Raw genomic sequence first — 24,550 nt, 5'->3', positions numbered from 1 at the left:
AACTTTACCGCCACATTTCATCTGGCAAACGGCAAATTTCATCACCCGACAGCGATCGTTTGCTATTTCCACTATTGCACACCTCACTGTGTGCGTGTCGCTCAAGGACGGAACCGTGACGCGCGTTTAGCGGAGGGGATTCTACACTCGAACGATCGATAACCTCCCGGAAGATGGGTGTCGGACGCTGAAGGTAACTTCGTGGTAACATTTCCATATTCGTAATGTGTTTAGCTGGGTCCTCCCAAATATGTACCGGTAATGTAAGTGCGAAAGCGATCGCGATGCCACTGGCCCGCATACAAGCCACCAGCCTTGTCACGGTAAATGCACGTAACGGTGACGTCACAGGTAGGTAAGACAAGGTTTTTGTTTTTTTGTTTGCTTACATTGGTACGTGAATCACAAAGTGGTTCGAATGATTCAGACCACCCGTAACTGTGCTGTCTGCTTTCACAAATACACAGACGGGTGGAAGGTTGTGACGTAAAAGTGGGTTTTAATAACGATCATATGCTTCATATGGATCATATGGATTGTGCGGAATGCTGTAGGTGAAGTAACTTGGCGAAGTATATCCAGGAAAGATCATCCTGGTTGTTGAAAAGTTTAATAACCAAGTATCGATCCTTGGACGCGATCGATACTTATGTGATAGCTTCGTTGCCTGAGCAATGCTCCGAATATTTGGAGTAGTAGGCCATGAGCTTCGACATCATTTTCTCGCCTCCGATTCCTCAGCCCGTTTGCCAGTTACATCCCAGATAAGTTGTAATCTTGTAATAGATCTATTTCACAACATGCCGAAAGCTTACCGAGTATACTCATGACGTCACTGATGAAAATCCCTCGTCATTGGTGAGCTTTTCTCATATTTTTAGCTCCGAGACAAAGGGAGCAGTTGACTGAACCTTTCCAACGCTTCCATCGATTTGGGGTTGTAATTTACCCCAATTTCAACATTGACCCCTATGGGCGAAGGACTGTTGTATCGCGAATCGGAAACGACGATAACACACGCATAGTGTCGAGAAATGTTCTCGCCCAAACCCGGCCCAAGAAAATTCGATCCAATTTTTAAGAGTAATCGTTTTGTTGCGTGTCAAGCTGGGTGGGTTTGAAGTCCTAGCCATAGCTAGTAGAATCGCCCTTTAATCGCCACGTGTTGGCACGTGTTTCGCGCCAAACAAAGAGTTTCGTTTCGCCAACAAAGTCATGAGCATTATTTTTTCTTCCAACCGTCCATGGCGATAAATCAAATGAATTTACTTTCCTATTGCGATCGTGATCGTATCGCGCGTAATGATTTGCTGATTGTTCTCGTGTAAAATTGGAACGCTAGAAAGGTATCGAGCCGTGCGTCTGCGGGTGTTACATTTGGTTGAATATAATATTACTCGCACATTCCACGGCCACGGGTGGTAGGATATGAGTACAAAAAAATAATAATCAAAAACCATTGCGACGATTGACGGTACACGACTGCGGGCCCTGTCCCTCACCGTGCCCTGTGCATTATTGCGCGTGAGCAACTGTTTGCTCATCTGATGCGTTGTGTTCCGAGACTATTACCATAACCATGTGAATCAACAGTTCCACTAGAATGGTCCACTAGCTGGCTAGCTCACCGGCGGTGGCGTTGTGATTGTGCAACGAACAAACGTCTGCGTACAGTGTCCGCTCGATAACGTCATCAACTGGCGGGCAATCGATCAATACACCACATCGACTAGCCTGTAAAGACCGATTAAGTACCTGCCTTGTACAATCAAGCGACCATTCGCGGATGGTTCGTCCGCCGTTATGTGGCTGCGAAGTGGCCCAATGGGAAAACGGTGAAAATGCGTACCGGGAAAACAATGGCGAGGTGTGTCGGAATTGTGCTAAAACTACAAGCAAGCTGGAAAGGAATGCGTTATGGCAGGGTTTGGCAATGGCTCTCCAAAGGTCTCCAGAGGGTTCGAATTAGGCGTTTTTATTATTCATAATTTGTATAAGGCATTTAACGGGTTTCCCAGCTATCCCGTCTTGTACGATACTGACTTGAAAAGGTAGTACAATTATAGTATGTAAAAACAATAACCAACGGTAGCGGCTTCTGCTGAACGGATTTTCAAGATTTTGCCAGTTCAGCCTGTCCATCTGCTTCAATGATCTCTTGAGTCTTGATATTTTGACCCTAAATGTGATGTGAAATTATTTGGAGGAAGTTAGTAGTTTACAGCGTTAATTTAAGGCCCCGGGTGGTTTATCGGGCGGTCCGGTGAAGTCTTCATATCCGGACCGTTCCCCCGTAGTGAGGACTGACTAGCCAACTACGTGGTATCATTAAGTCTAGTAAGCGAGAAATATCAGGCATCACCTTATTAAGGGATCGTTAGGTCAGCAAGAAAGAGTGAGTCATAAGGTTCTATAATTTCCTCCTCAGATTCCATTCGGCGAATGGAATCAGGTCTAGTGAGCGAAACCCCTCAGTCATTTGCATGATTCAATGGAGGATGCACAAGATGACGGACTGTTAACACGTAAAGATTGCACAAAACTAGCTAAAACTCTACATTCTTGGCACTACAACCTTTAGAAGTCTCGGTCTGCCATTTCTGGTTTTCTGTGACATGGTTTTATCCGTAACAAAGTAGTCAGCTCTGTGTACGTGGAGGCGGCGGTCTGGATGGGATTTGAACCCCGGTTCAGCCGTATGAAGACTTGTGCCGTGGTCGCCTCTGACACCGAACCGCCCAGCTAAAATTAGTTCTAGCTATTCTGTTGGCTTAGCGACTGTCTTGGAATGGATTTATTTACAGTTTCAGAATTAAATATTTTTGTTCAAAATAACAAACATTTTTACCCAAACCTTCGGCAAGGTGTTTTTCAATAAGAAATAATAGCAAATAAAATCGTCAAAGAGGATACTAGCTACCAGAAGATACTCCCTGTATGAAAACTTTTTCTATGAAAGCTTGCCAAACCCTGCCTTAAGGCATTCGGACATCTTGTAGTGCAAAAATACGCCTTTGATTAAGGCCAGTTTTCGGAATGGAATGCAACACATGTTAGTGGGTTATCGGCGTTTGCTTGCATTTGTTTTTACATAAGTATACGTGAAATATGCCACTTTGAGGTGGTTCCTTGTCTTTAATCGTTTAAATAATGGCTTACACATTGAACAAGCTTTTTTGCCGCTAACAAAGCCCATCGCGTACTTCCCGAATTTTTCTCCGCTGGGTGTTGTACAACTATTCAAAAAAGTAATCACAGTTGTTGTTTTTCGTTGGTAAAATTATTTATTACATATCGTCGTTAAAATTCAAACATTGAACATTCGTGTGATACGCTTACGGCCCCGGGATCCGGTCTTCGTGACCCTGCGTTGTGCGCAGTTTTCCAAACTAACGATTACGCTACTAACATATACAACAAACAACAAAAAAAAACAATACTTGGTCGGGTACGAATGCCCTTGCGCCCAGTACCTTCTTCCTCCCTTCCGCTTTCCGCATACGCCCGATAAACTACGAAAAAGTAGTGGCACAGCAATAAGTCCTCTGCAGCAGAATTTTCGATATGTACACGTGACCGCTGCGAGAAGGATGGTTAGGTCCTAAAAACGGAGATATTTGACGATCACCGGCAGTAGCGCGATCATCGAGATGGCGGACGAAAGGTGCACGGAGCCGGTAGCTCCACCACTCGCAGGCTCAGCCATCGAAGCGGACAGATCAGGCTGTACGTTGAGAGCGGAATGGCGCACTTCTACGTCGGATCCGGACACGTTCGGGGTACCGTCGGCTGGGGTTGCAGGAGCTGAATCGGGCATCGGAGCCAGCGGTGCCATACCGAGCGGGTTCTCCGATGAGCTGCTTCCGGTCGTGGTTGAGGTGGCTGCCGTACTGTCACCCTCGGCAGTCGTTGCCAGTGGTGTGGCTTCCGTTGGCATCGGGGCTAGTGGTGCATCACCGTTCGGGTTCGCTGGTAGCGGAGCGAGAGGAGCATCACCGTTGGGGTTTGCGGGGGCTGGAGCTGGTGTCTCGCCAGGAGCCGCAATAGCACCGGTCGTCGCTGTAGCAGCAGTAGTAGCGGCTGCTGCCGCGGCCGGTTCTTCCTTGGAGTCTTTCGGTTTCAGTGCATCGTACAAGGCGGCACCACCAACGCCCGCCGCCAGACCAGCGACACCCGCTCCGAGAACCGTTCCAATGCCACTGCCACCGCTCGCAGGCTGCTCGTAGTGATGCACAACCGTCTGTCCCGGGTGTCCCTGGTAGTGTGGTTGACCCTGATCGTAATGTCCTCCGGGCGCGTACGACGGTTGGTGCGGGAATCCACCCGGCTGCTGTGGAACGTATCCACCCTGTGGCTGTGGTTGATACGCCGGAGCTGGGAATCCACCGCCCGGATGCTGTACCGGTGCTCCCGGGAATCCTTGGGCGGGTTGGGCCGGATAGGCGGGGTAAGCTCCCGGCGGAGAGTGTGCCAAACCACCGCCAAATCCTCCTCCCGTTGCGTTGTGCCCATGCGAACGGTAAACGTTGCTCGCGACCAGTCCCGTTCCAGCAGCTCCAGCCGCTGCCGCTCCCGGGTATACACCACCACTCGCGCCAGGTGCACCATGCGCTCCAGGAACGTTCCAGCCGTAGGATGGTGGTGCTCCGCCAGCACCCGGCGGGAAGTGTGGTGCTGCGGCCGGAGGTGCGGCTGGTGCCGACGAGTACACGGGTGCCGCCGGTTTCGCAGCCGAGGCCGGTGCCGAATGGCTCGGCGAATAGCTTAGCTTGGCAATGTCCGCATTCGCGTAACCACGGTGTCCGGTCGGTTTCGTGACGCGGGACAGGGCCACCTTTCTGCCGAGGGCTACGTCCGGCAGGGCTAACAGTACGCAGAGGCAGACGGCCTTAAGCAGCTGCTTATTTTTAGGCGAAAGTGGACGCCGCCTTCCGACGCCGCGCGGTGGTTCTTCTCGTGCCACCACCATCTCGCGCCAACGGACGATCGAGAGCGCACCGAACACGGAAAACTATCGGGGCACACCAAATGTGGGTTCGGTGGCGTGTTGTTGTAGTGGCTTGATCGGCGCGCTAACTGCTAATAATAGTGAGGTTTCGACTTTGAACCGCCCTGATGCGATCAAGATCCGATCCGAAGCTATCACTATCTCTGGTGGGAGGTTTGCTGAGGGTGAAATTTACATACAATCCCGGGAATCACACTAGCATTAGGGTGGGTTTGCCGAACTTTCAATGCCGCGTAATTCACACGTACTCCGCTGGTCGCTTGCTTTCGAAGCTCACTTGGTTGGACACACGCACACAACAACACAAATAACGGCTATCTGGCCCCGGTCACAAGATCAACATCCCGTGGATGCTGCACCGTCGGTTCGTCGGTCTCATCCGGTGTACGATCCGCACACAACTGTCCGTCTTGTTATCCGGAGGCTGTGATATCTAGCACACCGATGAAACGTTCTCCTGTTATCTGTGTTCCACCTCAGGCGTGGTGTTGTCTGTTTTCCACTGTTTGCTAAAACGAGCGAGAAAGAGAGGTGTAGCAAAAAAAAAGGTGGCATGAAAACCAGGCGAATAAACAATGAGACACGGTGGTGGTGATGATGATGCTGATGATGTACCACGACTGGTGAATATACCGTCGTGCATGTGTGTTTTTTGCGCCGCACTCGACCGCGATCTTCAACAGGCAGGTGATAATGAGTGGATGAGAAACTACATCCCGAAGCGGTGAAGCGGTTTTCCGAAGCCCCGAAATTTGCATTCGGGCTTAGGATAGGAAAACACACTGCCACAGACGTTTAGAAGTCAACAAGAAGAGTCACGTCACCTTCGAAAAAAATAAGCACACTCAAGCCACCGGGGCTTTGGGCGATAACGCTACCGGGCTTAAGGAGATTTTATGATGGTTTGCGACCTGTCACAGCACTGATCCACTGGATGGTACGCGTTATCTTACCTACGCGATGCGCCGGTAGCTGGTAAGTCCTCACCCTTAAAGCGCGTTCGAATGATTGTGGTGCCTGCTCGGTCCGCAACGGTAATGGAGCCCTCGAAAATGGGCGCACTCCGCGGCAAACCTAACCGTTGCCGTACGATACGTAAAACCACACCACCACCAGCAACGGTTGCCACCGGTAGTGGCCAGTTAATTGTACGAATACATTCCCACTTCCCGGGGCTGAACCTAAAGACATTCCTGTAAGGGTAATCGTTTCTCGGGCGAATGATTGAGTGAGCGTGAGCGAGAGAGTTCCTAATGTCCTCTTTCGATCGCCTGTACCTTGCTGCCGGACCCGGTGTAGTCTTGGAGGAGGTCCTTTTTCTCTTTATTCACTTTAATCGGTTGGGTGAGTGTGCGTGTTAAGGTACCAACCAGGTGGCCACACTTTGTTTGCACAGGAGGTCTTTCAGAGGACATCCTGCGGTGAAAGAGGGACAGAAAAATTGGGATTGCGAAATAAGGAGGAAAAAGGCTACCAGGGGCGGCTTCCAATGCGTGCTGAAGAACTTTCCTTTGTTAATTTACAAAGAATTGTAAGACCTTGGGTGAGGCTAAGAAATTCTGAGAAAGCAGCTACTACTTGTTGAAAGTAGTTTACATTAGAAAGTGGAAGCTAGAATTTTTAAACCAAGAATGTGATGTCTCCCCGGAACTTAACCTTGAAAAGTGTGCTATGGAGGCTTACCTTCAAATTCCACCCTGACACATCGTCATCAGCCCTTTTTCCTCCACACCGTTCCCAACCGCGGTTAATGGGATGACGATGACTACGATACCCATTATCGTAATTTATCTTCGGCGCTGGATATAATTTTCCAACCGTACCGCAGCTTTGCAATTGTCATTTAACGACTTGTTCCGCTCGCGCTCTGAGCGGCGGATAGCCCTTTACCTTGGTGAGGAAATTAATCCAGCCACCTCTAAATGGAGCTGGAAGAATTGTATTAATCGGGGACGCCTATCGATGCATTCCATTTGCGGGATTGGTTATTAAATGTGTAGCAAACGGCGATATGGGTTATGCTGGACTGGGAAGGATATTAATGTGCAACGGAATGATTCCGAGTGTCCGAGCGGGAGGCAGTGATAGGTAGGTGCAAGGGACTGAGAGCTACTACTTACGTGCGGGCTTACGTCATGTGTGAACGGTTTTCGTAGTCAGTGAAGCTAGAAGCTTTTTTTTCGGAAGAAGCATTGTTTAACATCGTGAAACAAAACGGTTACAAAAAGTGATCGTCTTGTATTGCATCATGGTAAAAGTTAGCTCCTGCGTGAGAGAGGAGAGGAGCAGTAATGATTTTAGTGCCATCGTTAGAGCAAATGATTGAATACCTTCTATAGTAAAAGGTATTTTAAAATTAGCCATACTATCCATAAAGAGCTTTTGATAAATTTATCTTACCCTTATTTTGATCTAGTTTATTAGCGTTTTATTCAATGTTTTAAACAATAAATATCTTATACGTAAGCTCAAAAAATTTCCCTTTTGGAAAAAATATTTTATAAATAATTGCATTTTAATTTATTCCTCATCGAAATGCGTCACTCCCATGGTGCTTGATTGCAATGGTGTGTTGCGTATTGCATACCTTAGGCGCACAAGCCATCGAATGCAGGGTTCGTAGCAGGTAAATGAAGGATCTTAATCAACATTGAAAAAATCCCTAACAAATCATGGATTGGTACATTTTTCCTTCTTTTTTATGTATTAATAGAATTGAAGCCGTATTGTTAATTTCCTTATTTTATTATTATGTGATTTAAAAGTGAGGCATTTTAAAAAAAAATCAACAAATTAAGAAAAAAGCGAAAAACGAATCCTCCGGGTTACTGTATATTATTCACATTCTTTATTAACTATTTTTATTAGCCCTTGAAAATTGAGCTCGCTTTCGACACGATCCATCGGAACGGATTTATTTCTGGCACGTTTGGTTTGCCAACCACAGCCGTCTGTGGCACGCCTGCCCCGTGCGTGCCATTAGCCGCCGGTGTGCCGCAATCGGAAGTGGGTACTGCTGCCCCGTCCGTCAACAGCAAACCGCACAAAACCACAAACCAAACGAATCGAACAGTTCGACAGTACCGCATCGTACGGCGGATTAATTGCTACTGCGTGCAACCCGAAGCTCCTTCACGTTGTTTTGCTTACAGCAACGAGCGATAAGATGCACTCCAATAGGCTAGATGGGTGGTATACTGATACTGTGGGACGGTAGAGATAATTTCCAATAACTTCCGAAGCTGTTTAATGATCATCCGGTAGCAGACGGCCGATGCCCAGTGCCGAGAAGATTAGCACGAACGGAAGCAATCCTAAGCTAACACCCGATCGGACACCACTCCCATTTAAATTACGGTGGTGAAAGACAATTTTAAATTCCTTCAGCTTCTTATCGCCACCGGCGGGCGGATCGGAATCGGGACTGGCCGGTAGCTCCCGAGAGTTTTCCTCCGTGCCCATAACGTACTGCGGTTCAAACTCGGGCTGCAGTGGAATGAATTCACTGTTCGGTTCGTCACCCAGCAGCATTAGATCGAGCGGGTCAAGATAATCCTTCAGCTCCTCGGACGGTTCCACCACGTGCCCTCCGTGTTGGATGTGACGTTTCAAACGGTTTGCAACGGCATGCCTGGCTGCATCCCGATCTCTCCAACGGTTGGAAGCGGCTTTGGTCGAATGCTGCCCTTTCGGGTACGCTTTGGAGCTCCCCACACGCCGATAGTGATAGTTGGAGTAAGTGTTCGGTACACCGTCCGGCGTGAAAAAGTCATCCTCCCGGGGGGAAAGTCCGTACCGTGACCGGTGGCTCGATTTCGGTGGATCAAAGGCAGATTTCCAGTCTCTCCTCAGGCCCGACCCGAACCGGGCACGCCATGTCCTTTGCTGCCACTTTTGCACACGATTACGCACTTTTGATTCTACCAAAGAGGTAGGATACTCGGACAGTGGACAAAGCAGAAGGAAGGCAACACTCCAAAGCAGCTGGACACACTTCATGCTTTAAAAAGCACTACGCAGCAGCACGTACGAACGGAAATAGACGACTTGCTAGACCACTTGATGCTACGTCCCCGGATGCTGGAATGTGTCTGGTGGCCGAGCGTGCTGCAAGCTTTTTGGCATGCTCGGCGTCGTTCCAAGCTTGCGATAATAATCAATAATGGTTGAGACAGACTGGCGCCGCTAGCGTTCTCGTTGTTGTCGAGTTGGTCTGCGCGAGAAGATGCTACCGGTGGAGGAGTCCCCTTTGAAGAAATGTGGGTAAAAACGGTACAGTCATTCTGAACAGTGGTGCTTGTTTACTGCGAAAGTGTGCGAATTGTGGTGGGAATATTGAGCATCGATCTGGAATATCTAGGCTGTAATGTGGGTAGAGCTGAATAAATTTAGCATAAACGGAAAATGATAGCTAAATATGCTATCAAGAAAATCTATAATTAGTCGAGACTCAACTTGAATATCTATGAATTCAGCCCTTAAGTGATCAAACTCTTGTAGTAGAAACTATATCATATTTATGCTAAATTAGAATATTATTATCTGATAAAGCATTGAAAAATAATTATTATAAAAGAAAACATTAAAAAAGTAAACAAGACAACCTGAAGTCACACACGTGTGCAAGCGCAGCCTGAATGGAGAGTGCTTTGTGAATAGATCGCACTGTGAATGGCGAGATCTCTTGTGATCGCCACTAATGCGCCATAACACCACTATAATAACACACTGCTACCACCATCGCTTCTGGTTTTTTTGGCTATGATGTATGAAGAGACGGGCCCGTTTTACTTACCTTTTCAGCTTTCTTGAGCGCTCACGTGTGATAATCGATTAGCTAATAAAATTTCCGTTCGGCAGGGCTCATCCGAATGAAGAGAGTGAAAATCTTTGTCCAATAAGATCTGGAAGGTTGTTATGATACTTGTGAGTAACTGTTGATATGTTCAATAGGTTGTAGAATTCAGAAGAGGTGCTCACTGATATGACCCATCGATACTCAGCAGAACTTATCACACAAGGAACATTTACACCATGAGATTATGAGGTTATTCATCTTGGAGAACGTACATACCAACAGCCAATGAAGAACTCGAATTCGAAATAAATTCCTAACCTAGTTGTGCCCTCCTTTTTCCCGTCCGGCACCACACATCGGTGTGGAAACAAAAAAGGCAGACAGACAGACTGCGAAGTTGATGCCCTAATGCTGATTCTTCCCACTCTCGATCATCGCAACGATCAATCATCGCAGCATTCTAGGAAAGCATGTCCTACTGGCAAACAGGTTTGACCTGTCCATGCTATTATTAAAACCCTTTGCAACGACATTACCAACGACATCAGTTCATCGAGTGCACTTTCATGCTCGCGCTGCAAGCTCGGGCACGAACCGGCTGCGCTGCTTAATCACTCACGCGCAGGTGCATTCGGAACAGGTACGGTGGAAGTCCAACTGTGGCTCGACCATTTCCAACGCAATCGTCCTTAACCCAGCATTACTAGCGGGCATGTGTGTGTGGGTGTGTGTGTGTTTGGGTGTGATCAACACGCAATTGTGCTTCCGGATTCCGAATCCGAACGATGGCTGGTCATCGGCCCACCTTTTGGGGTAGGTAGAACGGTAGGCACCCGCCAGCAGCTTGCAGTGACCCTGCAAGAAGTCGAGAAACCGACTCCCCGTCGAACGTTTTCCATTGCATCATGGCGAAGGTCGGCCAAGACTCTCGGTACCTCGGGGGCCCCCCGGACCGAGGAAGACTTGTTTGGTGAAAATCAAAACAATCACCACCACCTCCACCGTCCACCAACGCGGCTCACCCCCTCCTTCGCTCTCCAACACTCGGCATGGCCCCTCGAGCTAAAGAGCCGTAACACGCGAGAAATGTCGATCGAAGAAGTGTTTCGTGACCGGTTTTCCGAAGCCCTCCCCCCCCGATAGGTGCCACCGTTTGCAAAAAGGTACGCCAGCAGTCCGGGGTTCGATTGGCTTTGCCTGGTTTTACTCCGGCTAGCCAGTGTTATACTAGTGATCGGGCAGTGTGGATCGGACTCAAATCGCGGGCAAATACGGAACACGATGCGACTCTCGTGGAGCTTTCTGAGGCTGGTCCTGGCCGCCTGGGTGCTGGTGGTCGGAAGCTTCCTGCTGGAACAGGCCACCGGAGAGCAGGCGCAAGATATGGCCCGCTCGTTGGGTGTGTCCGATGTGAACGATTGGGACATACGGTCGCTGTACCGGGTGCGGTTCCAGCACGTTACGAAGCGACCACCGCCCGGCCAGCGTGCGGCAGAACGGAAATCAAAGCTGGCCACACGGTGGGCCGCGTTGCGCGAACGGTTGGCGGACTTTTTCCCCTCGCGGCACACCAATCCTCGCACGGTGGTGACGTTCGATAAGATTGCGACGGACTTTGTGAACGTGGGGATTGTGAAGCTAGCGAAAGCGTTAGATCCCCCGAAAAGTACACCGAAGAGTCGGGTGGGAAAGAAGGGAAAGCTGTCCACCGTGCCCGAATCCCGACCGGATGTGACTGTGGATGCAGAAGTGGAGGATGTCACGTCACCCTCCAAAGCCACGAGTTCTGATGTGCGACCAAAGCGACGAGTAACGTTGCTGGTCGATCTACCCGACTTCGATCTTCAGGATTTTGGCAGCTTAGTGGAGGAAGACCCGATCGCTGCGGACGAGCCAGGAACGATCAAAACAAAACGAACACCTGCCAAACCGTCTCCCGAGCACGATCATCAGCTACTTCCCGAACCACCGCAAAGACTCGTCGCCGACGCTAGTCCCTGTGCTGGACAAACGGTTGGCGCCGGCGTATCTCAGTTCCTGCTTCTACTCGCCACCATCGTATCAATTTTGGGAGCATCGCGAATGTGATCCTGCCATCCATCTTCCAGGAACCTCGGGGTCAGGGCACCGCGTCGCAATTAGTTTGATAAGAGTTTTCGCAGGCAAACCTTTTGATTATGTGGGAAAGAACAGGCTTCGAGCCACGTTATTTTAGATCCTTCCGTTTCGGTGGTGCGAATCATTTAGTGGCCAGTCGTGCAAGTGTATAGTGGTGTTTTGTTCTAACGGTGGCCAGAATGCGCATTCTCGCTGCACTCTATCTGTTCTTTCTCGTGCAAGGTGATGTGGGCACGTTCGCCGGTCAGGAGCAGCCGGTGCCGGGCCTGGCCCGTCGGAAGCGTAGCTGGAGCTGGAGTTCCGGCAGCTCGAAAAAAGTTACCGAACGTCCGATCGGTTGGAATGTGAACCCACGGCCAGTGCAACAGTACGTTCCTCAGCAGCAGCAGCAGCAGCAGTATGTTCCGCAGCAACGCTACGTTCCTCAGCAGCAGTACGTTCCGCAGCAGCAGTACTACTACACGCCACCGACTCAGAATCGCTACAGCAAGTTTACGGTAAGCTTCTCCAAGCCGACGAAAAGCAGGACGAACCAGTTGGTCAAGGCTGCGGTAGCGGTTGGAGTGGCCGGCGCTGTCTCGGCCTACGCGAAACCGGTCCGGACCAGCACAAAATCACCGCAGCAGCGGGAAGAGGAGCGCGAAAGGCGTCGACAGCAGCGGTTAAGTCGCCGTTCGACTACGACCGCAATTCCGCCGGTCGAAGCGAACGCTACGACCACGACGACGGAGCCCGTGCCACTCGCCCAGTCTGAGCTGATCCCGGTGATGGTGCAGGACGCAAACCAGCTGCTCCAGATCGTGTACGTGCGCAAGGATCAGATTCCTCCGGGAGGAATTCCTATCGCTATGCAGCTTCCGTTCCCGCCAGCCCAGCAGAAGCAGCAGCAGCCAGGTCAGCAAGAGCAGCCCCAACAGCCACAACAGCCCGAACAGCCTTCACCTGTCATTCAACCTCAGCTGCAAGCACCCTCGGTGAACTCCAGTACCGAACCACCCGTGACAGTACTTCCCATCCCTACAGCACAACCCTAGTGCGGCCCCGCACACGAAACCCTTCAGTTTACGCAAGGTCCTCTACAGTACCGAAAACCAATAATCCTCCTTCTACATGGCTCGAAAATAAATTGGACGCCGCCAGGCACGCACACCAGCCCTACCCTAAACGGTGCCTAATTTGATGCGCCGTCCCCACACGGTTGCGCATCCTCCGGTGCACGCGATCACCACGTCCAGCGCGTGTCCAAAGGTGTGAAAGTGCGGGTTGCGGATAGTTCGGCGAGAGCCTCGCACATTCGTTAGTCGGTGCAGACCTTGAAACCATGATTCGGCCAGTTCGGGCTGAGGAATCTAGCTTTCATCTCGGCCCGGAGGGATCGAGAGCATTTGCTGGAATGGGAGCAACTTATGATTTAGCAAGCAATCAAAACAGACAGACACAATTAATCCAAACCGGCACCGTCGCTGTTGCGTTGAAGTTGTCACGGAGAAGGCGCGTTCCAAGTCGCTTGCCTAACTATCTACCTTTCGAAAAGACACACACTCACTCACTCCAATTTTGTTTTGGAGAGTTAATAGCTTTTACCGAATAGCTCTCGTGTTACCGTTGTAGCGTTAATTACGATTACTTGATACTAGGAGAATGGCCTCCTGGCGGGAGGTTCCCTTCTTAAGTTAGGGTCGCACCAAGAAATCAATAAACAGCCGTACGTTAGTGAAGCGCTTTTCGTGTTCCGTTTAACCTACCGATGACCTGATACCTCCACCACGGGTGCAGTTCCACCATTGATAAGATGTCATGGGTGCGTGATGGAAAATCACTTCCAAGTGGACGTTGAATGAATGCGGGATTGTTCTTGCAGGGTTTCGAAGCCCGCAGATCCCAATCACGGGTTGCACGTTTTTGCATCTTCCCCGGGTTGCCTCTCCAATTCAGTCCACTACCGCCGATAGGTTAAGAGGTCGGAGAATCCACGCTACTGATACAGATAACCGGTACTACAGCGCTGGGTCTGCAGGGCGTGTTAGCAAAAGTTGCGACTCATTCAGTGTGGAACGTTCCCGGTGGGAAGAAGCTCAGTAAAGCTAGAGCATTACAGTAGGCTCAACAGGATTATCTCGCTCCATCTGTCTCTCGATCGTCATACACACGCTGTGGTGTGAGCGAATACTACATCCTTAATCATCCGGCATATCAACCTGCGGCGTACTACAAGATGCGGCTGACCGTGTTAATCTGCCTTTACCTTACGTTCCTGGAGGCATCGGTCGGTAGTTTGATCTATCCGGAAAGAACGCTCATCCAGATGCTGCTCGGTCAGGGCCGGATGGTGACGGTGGACGAGCTGATCACGGCCGGTGAATCGATTGGACAACCGAGCTCGGATTCTGCGCTTTTGACCGATCTCGGAACGGCCCGCTACGCCAAGCGGAAACTGATGATCGACACCGAAGTTGTGGGTGAAGTTCCACCGAACCAGACCGTATCGCTGAAGAAGGTGAAGAGGAAGCTAGCAACTAAGAAGCCGGTCAAAAGACTTGTAAACACGCGTGCCTCAGTGCGTCCGAAGGTGGCCGGATAAGAGGAGTTCGAGCTTTGAACGGGAAGCAACTAAGAATCGTTTTATATGAAAATACAGAATCGCACAAATAAACTAACTTACCCGTAGCTGACAGCTCTCAGCAACCAATGCCTACTATTCTATATGGGTGTGTGTGTGTGTCTATGTTCAATCCTACTTTATTTATGTGATGACCAATTAGTCAGCGATAAGGCAAAGCAATTAAATTTCCTGTTCATTTGTGTGCGTCTTTTTCTGTTTTTTTCCTCCCAAACTGATAACCACCGCATGCAAGTCATCTCAGGATTTTCTCCGCCACTATTTCGGATGCCACGCCGACGTCGCTAGTTCGTTCGCACAGTGGGTAAAAAACGATTTTCAGTGTTTCCGTTTTCAATCAACAATCAAAAACAACTAAATACAATTTTATTTCGTTCCCAAACACAAAACATAATTTACACCGACACTCACGCACACACACACAGAGAGAAACACGCACGCACGTGTTTTGCTTTTCTTTTTTTTTGCTCGAACAGTATGTATTCAAGAAAAAAAACAAACAATAGAAACGCAAACGGTTCCGTACAACAACACCCATATAAGCTTTATGTTTTTTTTTCTACCACAAGTCCCAAAACGATGGGACAGTAAAGGGAATGTTAAGAGAAAGCGAAAAGGAATGGTGGTGTGTGTGTGTGTGATTTTGTATAGGAATGTTTATTGTTTTGTCTCCTTCATTAGCTACTTTGATTTTATCCTTTTTGTATAGATCTTTTTTCTTTCTACTAAAATACTCCATTACATACTAGCGCGTTAAGCTTCACATAGTAGGCTATGGGATTTAAAGACATTTCCCCCTTACTATTCCTTCTTGCTGCTGTTTTATCTCTGTTTTTCCTCTTCTAAATCGTTCTTCATCAAATGCTGTTGTAAAATGGTTTTCGCACTTTGAAATGTTTTTATGCTCGAAAACATTTTCCCTACTCCTTTTCATACGATTTCTTCTTTTGCGTGTTTATTTTAAATAATATGCATTCAATAATTCAATAACCTACTTTACCGTGTTATACGTTCCCCTCACGGTTCGTGATTATCTGTGTTTTTGTTTTGTTTTTCGTTTTTCTTTTGGTATGCTGTGTTTGTCTTTTATGTTTTGCTAAAAGGTATAGTGTGTTCCTTTTCTTTTTTTTCACTAATATATGTCCTTTGGCTGCCACTTTTTGTATTCTGTCACCTGAAGGCACTGATTTGTTTTTTTGTGTGTTTTTGTTTTAATCATTATACTTTACACCTTGCCATTGTTTCCCACTTTCATTTTGGTTCCATTTTGCGTTGTTTTCTCTCTCTCTCACTCTCTCTCTCGCAAATGCTTGTATGTTTTACCAATGTTCTGCATTTTGTTTTATTATTTACTAATGTGCACACACACTGTGCACTCGAAATCTTTTGCTGGCGTTGTCTTTATTTTTCAATTATTGTTTTTATTTTGTTTTAAAACAAACTAAGAAACAGCTTTACACTTAACCTAGTAAACAAGCAAAACAAAAGCCAAATTATTCTATACCACAAAGCCTTACAGCTACTAGTGCGGGATATTTAAGAAATCATACCAAATCAGTACTCCTAGCAAGTAAATAATACACTAAACACACGCACACACAAAATGCCCCACGCAGACAAAATGTAACATTTACACTAGAGTGTTTAACACGCGTGCTTAGAAAACGAAATGGTGGGTACGGTTGGGTGGTTGTTTCATTTTTTTTCTTTCTTTTTGCTTGTCATAAAACTTATTGCCTAGGTAAAGTGAGAGTACCTAAACTGCTAAAATCGCATTTCTTCCTTACTGTGTCCGCTGTTTAAAAACAAACCTCAACCATCAAACAATGAATGCAACAGCAACAGCAACGACAACATTTGACTAGATGAATGATAATGACAACATCGCTGCATCATTCGTAGCGTTCGTGCAAAGAAAAAACGTTACGTTAAAAAATATGTTATGCAACAATATTTGAATGCATTTCAATTTAATTGTGAAACTTGCTTGAAATAAGTCACACGATTTTGTCATAAAATCAATAAAAAAAAATTAAAATTTATGAAACCCTTTTGCCAAACGTTTTTTAAATTATTTTTTTAAAATCCTTCGATTTGCTTTAAAAAAATTATAGAAAAAATGCTAGAAAATTAAAATAAAATAACAAAATTTAAAATGAAAATATTTTTCACATTTCCATTTATCTCAACTTTACCTATAGTGTGTGAAAAATCATGCTTTTTCCCATTCCAGCTCGGAAGCTTTCAAGCTTTCAGTAGAAGCTTTGCTAAATCGCACACAACAGCAGCATGCTATAAAATGCTTCCATACACCATTATAGCAACCGCCTTTGCTTGCCATAACGACCGTCCAACACAATGCTTACAGTTGTGCGAATAAAACTATGCTTACAACACTAGCTAGCACCCCCATGCGTTAACAATCATGCCCAACAAACTGAAGTGAAGTGATAAAATGTTGCATTGCAAACTGACCGAGTGCACACTGAACGTTTACTATAATCGTCATACTTTTTCGTGGCTGTTTGTTTGTCGTTTTAAGTACGTGCCAGTAGTGATGATTTCTTTTCCATCAGAAGCGAAGAGGGGAAAAAAAACCCGCACACAATTTAAGTTACGGTGCCGGTTGGTAGCGATAGACTTGCAGGAAAAAAAAAAATGGTAAAACCCCTTAAACGTAAGACTAACAACGCTTGTGACTTACTCGCTTATGCGCTTATGTGAACTATGTTTTCCCAGCTACCACTTTTGCTAAAAATGAATGCTTCTAAAGCTTAAAGGAATGCAATTCCAAAATCTTAAAACACTCAGCTCAGTAAATTCAACTAGAGCAATCCACTCATGCGTACATAATCGACTGTCGATTAAAAACCGAGAGCGTTTCTCGTTCGTCCAAAGCTAAGAATGGATTAGAAAAGGGTTCGCCGGTTTTACCTGGTCTAAGCTTCTGCTAGTAGATTTCTGCATGGCACGAACCTACGACGACCTTGGGTGTTGTTGCTGTGCCTGCCGACGATAGCTCTCTGCCAGCTTTTCCACGTAATCGTTTCGCTCCAGGCGCACGTACGGCACCGGTGTGCCGCCCAGCTGGCCCATCACTGACGACTTCGTGCCCACGGTCAGCGGTAGCGGTGAGTCCGGTGGTGACCGCAACGGGGAACAGCAGCAACTCCGCCGTCTTACCAGTGCAGCTTTCCGACGCTCCAAGCCACGAATCCGTCGGTCCGCATCGGACGACGAGTTCGACCGTGCGTACGTTGGTGCGGTACTGATGGACGTTCGACGCCTATGAATTGGTTTGCCAAAGTCGCTCGAGCCTAACCCGAACAGCATCCCAGCGTCCACGTCCATCGATGCCTTCCGGTGATGTCCGTTGACAGGCGGGTGCGTTTCATCCGAAGTTTGGTCGAAGATCTTGTACGACGGTATGATCAGCTTGCGCGGAACTTCACGCTTATTGTTCACGTTCACGATCACATTCGGACGGGACTGTGGACTTGAGCCTGAACGGGGCAGCGGTGTGGTGCAGGCCGTTGCTGCCGGGCTCGCCGGTTTCCGATACATTTGATCGATGTTGAGCAGACTTTCCTCGAACGAAAGCTTTTTCTTCCTTTTGGCAATCGGCGGTGAAACGATGACCGAGCGTGGTCGTTCGGTGGTGTAGGTGAACTTTGTCGCAGTCCGCTGCTCCAAGGAACTGGGTGGACTTTTGCTGCTGTTGCTGCCCTTACTGCTACTGTACGGACTGCTGACGCTGGTGGGACTCTGCTTCCCATTCCTGCTACTACAGCTACTGGCGCTACTATCATCACACCGGACTGGACTTCGGCCAGGGTCGGAGCCGATCTTCGTCTGCTCGGGTTGAGATTCTTCGTGCTTTATCGTGGCCGTGTCCTTCTGCTGCTCTGGCGGGATGGCCGAGTCTGTGAGCTCGATGGTATTATTGTTTGTCTCCTCTACCGCTACACTGGTACTCGAGAGCTCTTCCGGTGGTACTAGTTCTACCGCTGCTACCAGCTTGACCGTTTCTTCCTCATCCTCCATCTCGCTGCTGCTGCTGCTACTGCTACTACTACTACTACTGCTACTGCTGCTGCTAGACGAGGACGAGCTAGAGGACGAAGATCGCGATGAGTGACTGGTGCGAGAAGAGCTTGACGAGCGGCTGCTACCAGAGCTATTCGAACTGCTCGAACAATTACTCTCCTCGTCCTGCTGCACCGGATGAGACTCCAACACCTCTCTACCCGATGCGCTTCGAGTGTCGATCGCTTTCCGCCATCGAAGCGAACTCCGTGGCAAGACCCCAGAACAGGTTTCAATGAACCGTTGATAGACGACATACTTGCGCACCAGCCGCTGTTGAAGTCTCCGCTGTCCGACGCGTCGCGTAGTGTACTTTGCTCGCAGTGCTTTAAGCACACCCTCCTTCACATTCTGCTCTTCCGCATGCACCGGCACAACCTCCTCGTACTGTACACACTCCACGTCCTCGGCAAACGCAAACAGCTCCGACTCTTTCGTGGAAACCTCCGCCTCATCCTCGGACGAACTCGTGTGCATCATCTTCTCGATCTCTTGCTCGACGCGACTAAAGATGTCACTTTCGCTTTCCGCCGCAAGCATCGGTTCCGGCTGGGCTGCAAGATCAGTCATAAAGATGTCGTGATCTTCGCACCCTTCGCCAAGATCCTGCCGTACGACGACGAGATCTTCCTCCTGCAGCTGAATGTTTTCACGCAGGAGATCCGCGATCGAACCACGATCTTCCTCGACGATAAACACACGGCCCGTGTTTGGGGTGGTCGTATCGGTAGGAACGATCTCACAACTGTCACTCCCGACCTGATCGTCATCATCGTCAATGATGCACACCTCGTTCGTCGTTACGTCGATGAAGATGTTCGTCTCACTGAGGACGGCTTTGCAGAGATCCTGTAACCGGGGCGGTTCACTTTTCATCTCCTCGATGATATAAAGGTGTTTGCTCAATCGGATAACGCTCTCGCACAGCTCCTTCAGCGTAGCTGGCTGATGGAAAAGCTCCAGCGATTGTATCCGCTCGTAACACATCTCCCTCAGCGAAGGAACAGAAGACAACACCAACACCGTTTGCCTTTCCTGTGGTTCCTCCCGTTCGGACGGTATCGACATCATCTCCTCCACCGGATCGTGTTCCGGCACGATCGACTTTTCTTCCTGTACCGGCTCGCTCATTTTCACCACAGCACCACGATCGTCCTCCTGCAGTAGAGCCTGCCTTCGGGCGAGATCTTCCTTAGCCCACCGACGGAACGGTTTCGAGTTGAGCGTGTCTACCAACAGATTCAGCAGACTTTTGGGGCTACGTTTGACAGTTTGTACTTTGAATTTCGGTATATCACAATTGATAAACTCTTCGATGCTGGAGCGACGCGCCTTCTTCGGGAACCGGGGCATATCGTAGTCGTAGAAGCGTCGTTTCCGGTACTTCGGGAAACAACGGGGCACCTTGAAGGATGCTTCCTCGTCGGCAGACGAAGAGTCTTTTGGTGTAGCTTCGGGTGGGATTGGCTCAGTGGTGTCGCACTTTACTTCCGCTTCGATGTGATCTTCGGCGAGGACTTCTTTCTTTTGCTCGATCGTTTCGGGAGCTTGTTTGATCTCCTCCTTAATCTTTGATTGAGATAGATCTTCAGGCTTACATTCGGGCGATTTCTCCACAACTTCCTCCTTTGAAGGTTTGATATCTTCACTCTGAAGATCATCAACGTGTTCGTCGATGTTTTCCACTCGTGAAGCTTCGGTTTCGTGCTTTGGCTGTTGGATGACCGATTTCTGCTCAGGTAACGCTTCCTTCACGTCTACCACTGCTTTGTCCTCTTCCACCATCTCCTCCTTCTCTTTCTCCCTTTCCTTCTCCTCATACACTACCTCCGACTCGAGCTCCGTCTGGTAGTACTTCTCACGGTTGGATTCGATCTCCTCGAGGAACTTAAGGGAATCGGCACTATCGTTGATGGGTACCACGTTCTTCGGCAGCTCGTTGATCACGCTCAGATGCTTGTACTTGTTTAGCTCGCTCTGTGGCACATCGTACGTCTCGAGGATGTACAGCTTCTCACCATCCTTACCGGTTTCTTCCGATTTTGCGGGCTTCTCAATGTCCACCAGAATATCTGGTAGGTTACCGTTGCTTTGTACATTCGCGACTATTACTCCTGTGTGTCCAGTAACAGGGGGTACTGCTGTTGCTGCTACTGCTGGTGCTGTTAACGGTGGTGATGGAGAAGGATCTTCCGCAATAGCTTCCGGACTACCTTTTACTGTTACGTCTTCAGTAACTGCCTGTTGTGGTGTTACCGGAACTTCTTCCGACACTGTTGGGGTTGTTTCCAGTGACGGTTGAAGCTGACCGATATACTTGCAGGACTCGTAGTTCTGATGTGCAGCCAAGTTGTTGTTCGTTTCCTTCGAAGCCTTCGCAGCAACACCCGTACCACCACCTCCTTCTTCCTCTTCCATCTCGCTCCAGCTCGTCAGATAGTCGCGCAAGCTCTTGTCCTTCAGGTTCTCATCCAACGCGAAGCTACGCGGCTCTAGTCCAAGATCTTCCATCGTAGCATAGCCACCGTAAGCTCCCACCACCTCCGGATGCGGTTGGTGATGGTGAAGCTGATGACGCTGGTGAGGATGATGAAGGTGCTGTTCGCCGGTAGAGATCGATTGTCCACTACCGTATCCGACGGGATTGGTGGTGCTGCTCGGGACCGGTTGAACCGGTTTCGAGTGCATGTACCGGTTCTTCAGATACATCTGCTGACAGTCGTAGTTGAGCGGATGGTTCGTATCGTACATCGACCCCTGTCCGGCAGCCATCGGTGACGGACCACTCTTGAGAATCTTCACACTGTTGATCTGCTCCTCCAGGTCGATCAGTGGATGATTGATGTCAATAACCGGGCTCGGTGTATCGTAGAAACAGCTGGACGATTTCCGGCTCTGCTGGCCCAAGGACGCCGGAACACCTGCAGGGCCCATTGCCGTACCTCCGTTTATGCTCGAGTGCTTCTGTGGCTGTACTACCGGTTGCGAAGCATACTTCATGGCGTAGTGTCCCGAGTGCGTCAGACCGGCCGGTTGTATCGATCCCGGATGTCCAGCAGCGTAATGCTGAGGAACGCTACTCGTCGTCACATTCGGTGTGTAGAAATCGTTGAGGTTTTTGTTAAATGTCAACTTGGGATTGGGATATCCCATTGGTCCTTGCACTTGATGGTGGTAGCTACCGGCACCGGTTGCACCATAAGGTGTCGCTCCCGCAGCACTCTGTAGATGGTGTGGATCGGTGGTGTATGGATGAGGCAACGGCACTCGTCCACTCATCGACCGCTGATGGTAAGGGTCGTCGTACGATGAGACGGACCCATTGGCGCTCGTATACCCGTATCCTGTGACGGCACTCTTATGATGCGCATGTGGCACATGATGATGGGCAGGATGGGACGGGTGCGGGTGGTATCCGGCACCTGTCTGACTCGCGTACGCCATCCGATTCGGTGGGATGTAAGGATTGTTGGGGGTGTGGTGTGAGTGCGAGCCAGATAGCTGTTTGGTGTAGGTCGTACCGTAGTACTCCATACCAGGATTCATCATACCTTTCGCCGGACCCATCTGGGTGTAGTAAGCCGTACCTGTTCCGGTCGCACCAGTTCCAGCACTCCCCGCACCAGCTGGTCCAGCACCGGTCGAAGGCATGTAGGTATTGCCGGCGCCGTAGCTACTGACGTATCGTTGAGATCGTTCGTTGTACATGAGATCGGCATGCGAGGGAGCCACCCGGGATCCGCTCGACACATGCATTCCTGGTGGAGGTCCCGCACCAGAGTACTTGTTGCGCACGATGTGCGGATACGCTTCGTATCCCGGATGTGTCCCAGGAGCACCTGTCGCTTGGGATTGCTGTATCGGTGTCGCCTGCACTCCGTCAGGATGGTAAAGCCCATAACCAGCTCCACCTCCACCAGTGTGCGAGGGTCCACCGTAGTGAGCCGTCGCGCTGGGTTGGGATACGTAATCAGACCCACCGGAGGCGTATCGATAGCCTCCGGACATGCGTGAGCCAGTCGCGGCGGTCGTCGCACCGGACACTGTGTGATGGTACTTGTTCGGGTTCTTCGCCTCAAAGTTCCCGATCACCGTCGCTTCGTGATGGTGATGGTGGGATGCATACTCAGCCCAACTACCTGCCGCACCGCCCGTTCCACTTCCGGCCGCGCCTATTGACCCATACTTCCCGCTCATCTCCTTGTACGCCGTTGAACCTCCGCTGCCACCCATCTTCGGTTGATACTGCGGTGGACCATGGTACGGGTACGGCGGTGCCATAATGTTGTGATTGTTATTGCTAATGTTTATGATGGTAGGATTGCTGGCAGCTTGCTGTGCGCCACCAACACCACCACCAGCACCGTTCACTGCGATCGTGGAGCCACTGCCGGTGCCGTACTGCGGGGTGGACGCTGCTACTCCAGCGAGAAAGTCACCACCATTCGTAATGGCCGCAATGGCTGGAGGAGCTCCCTGACCGCTGCTGATGTTGTTCACTATGTTGGTGTTGATGTTGTTGATGTTGTACGTAATGCTGTCCCCGGTGTTGGTTTCGAACTTGCGCGAGCTGTTGGTGATGCTCGAGCTGTAGCTACTGTTGCTGCTAGCTGCTCCTGCGTTGTTGCTGCTACCGTTGCTACCACTATTACCAGACCCGGAGCTACTGTTGGCGCAGAGCGAAGAAGCTGTGTTGGTACTACCGGTGTCGAAAAGACCGGTCGCGCTGCTGTCCGGGTAGAGTCCTCCACTACCTCCACCTAGTGTCTGATGCAGACTCTCCAGATGATGCTGCCGTTGGGTTGATGAGGTCTGTAGATCAGGTTGTTGGTGTTGCTGTTGCTGCTGCTGCTGCTGTGACTGCTGTATAACATGACTCTGCTGTCCGTACCCGCCAACAACGACTGACTGTGCCGGAGTCTGTTGCGATGAGGTCGAATTCTGCAGATGGACGTTGAGCGTCTGCTGCTGCTGCTGGGAATTGTGGTGTTGGTGTTGGTACTGGTGGTACTGCCGAGAGGACCCGAAGGGAGGCACTGGAGGCGGAGGGGGTTGCGGTGGGATCTGGGGAGGGTTGTGAAGGTGGTACTTCACATTGGTGGTCGGCAGGCCGCTGGCGCCCGGGAAACTGTTCGAAATGTCCGCAAACAGTCCACCATGATGTTCCATTGTCGGTGTACGGAGGACGCCACTGTGCCTAGCGATTCATCTGATACAGTGTGAGGGCGCTACATGAAACAGATAAGAAGGGAGAAAGAGAAAGTGCTATTAGTGATAGTAGATAAATTTGCTCTAAAACGTTATCAAAATGTTTAACGATTCTGTGTCCAACTAAGACTTCGGCGTTCCGAAATTTCGTGTCGAGCCGGGGTGACAGCCGAAGGAAAAGCTTTCACTTTTTCTCGCCCAGCATTAACGCCATTTGCTTTCATCCCAACCAATCGATAAGCCCGCTGCAAACATTCTCGCTAACCACCCTTTCCACATGCCTTACGTCCATTTGCCATCTGTGACGGCTTTCAGAGACTTTCCACCGTTTCCACGGCAGCCACCCATTGGCCGGTCCGTACCGTATGCAACATGAAAATGGAAGTGAAATAATGGAGCCACCAAGTAAAAATGGGACCATCACAACCATCATGCCACTGCTGGCAGGCATCCACGTTCCAGCCAGATAATGGCCCACCGGGAAAAACCCACACTGGTGCTGGAACTGTCAGCCAAAGGGGTAGCCTGCAGACAGCCCCATACTCCACCCCCCCCCCCCCGGGCACCGTAAATTATTCATCATAATTGATTTGACATATATTTGAATAATTACACCGTTCCGTTCCCGAACGAAAGGGAACTCAACGCACCGCCCGGTTGGCGTTATTGTTCCACACGCGCGCGGTCAGCGCCGCCATCATTTTCTTTTGGG

General features: G+C 49.5%; 2 protein-coding genes across 7 annotated transcripts in view; both read right to left on the bottom strand.

The window, feature by feature from the left end:
- Positions 1–3,261: 3,261 nt before the first annotated feature.
- On the bottom strand, positions 3,262–6,151 carry LOC118510141 (spidroin-2-like). Of its 2 annotated transcripts, none has more exons than XM_036051627.1 (2): positions 5,962–6,151; positions 3,262–5,517 (listed from the first exon to the last, which is right to left on the bottom strand). In XM_036051627.1, the coding sequence occupies exon 2, from the start codon at positions 4,967–4,969 to the stop codon at positions 3,602–3,604; it is 1,368 nt and encodes a 455-aa protein (XP_035907520.1). In that variant the 5' UTR covers positions 4,970–5,517; positions 5,962–6,151; the 3' UTR covers positions 3,262–3,601. The 2 variants fall into 2 exon arrangements, with proteins under 2 accessions (XP_035907520.1, XP_035907521.1); XM_036051628.1 differs by lacking the exon at positions 5,962–6,151 and adding an exon at positions 5,833–5,856.
- An 8,708-nt stretch (positions 6,152–14,859) lies between these two features.
- Positions 14,860–24,550, bottom strand: part of LOC118510140 — a 45,264-nt gene continuing 35,573 nt past the window's right edge. For all 5 annotated transcript variants that reach the window (XM_036051625.1, XM_036051621.1, XM_036051622.1 and 2 more), the window contains one exon: positions 14,860–23,858. In XM_036051625.1, coding sequence (XP_035907518.1) covers positions 17,521–23,799 — 6,279 coding nt within the window. In that variant the 5' untranslated portion in view covers positions 23,800–23,858 and the 3' untranslated portion in view covers positions 14,860–17,520. The remainder of the gene's footprint in view (positions 23,859–24,550) is intronic.

The sequence above is a fragment of the Anopheles stephensi genome, chromosome 3 (assembly GCF_013141755.1).
Source record: "Anopheles stephensi strain Indian chromosome 3, UCI_ANSTEP_V1.0, whole genome shotgun sequence".
Lineage (NCBI taxonomy): Eukaryota > Metazoa > Arthropoda > Insecta > Diptera > Culicidae > Anopheles > Anopheles stephensi.
Note: the sequence above shows the minus strand (reverse complement) of the source record. Positions and strands in the feature narration are given on the sequence as shown.

Excerpts from the sequence above, each read along its gene's own strand:
- LOC118510141 (XM_036051627.1), bottom strand. The coding sequence starts at position 4,969 with ATGGTGGTGGCACGAGAAGAACCACCGCGCGGCGTCGGAAGGCGGCGT.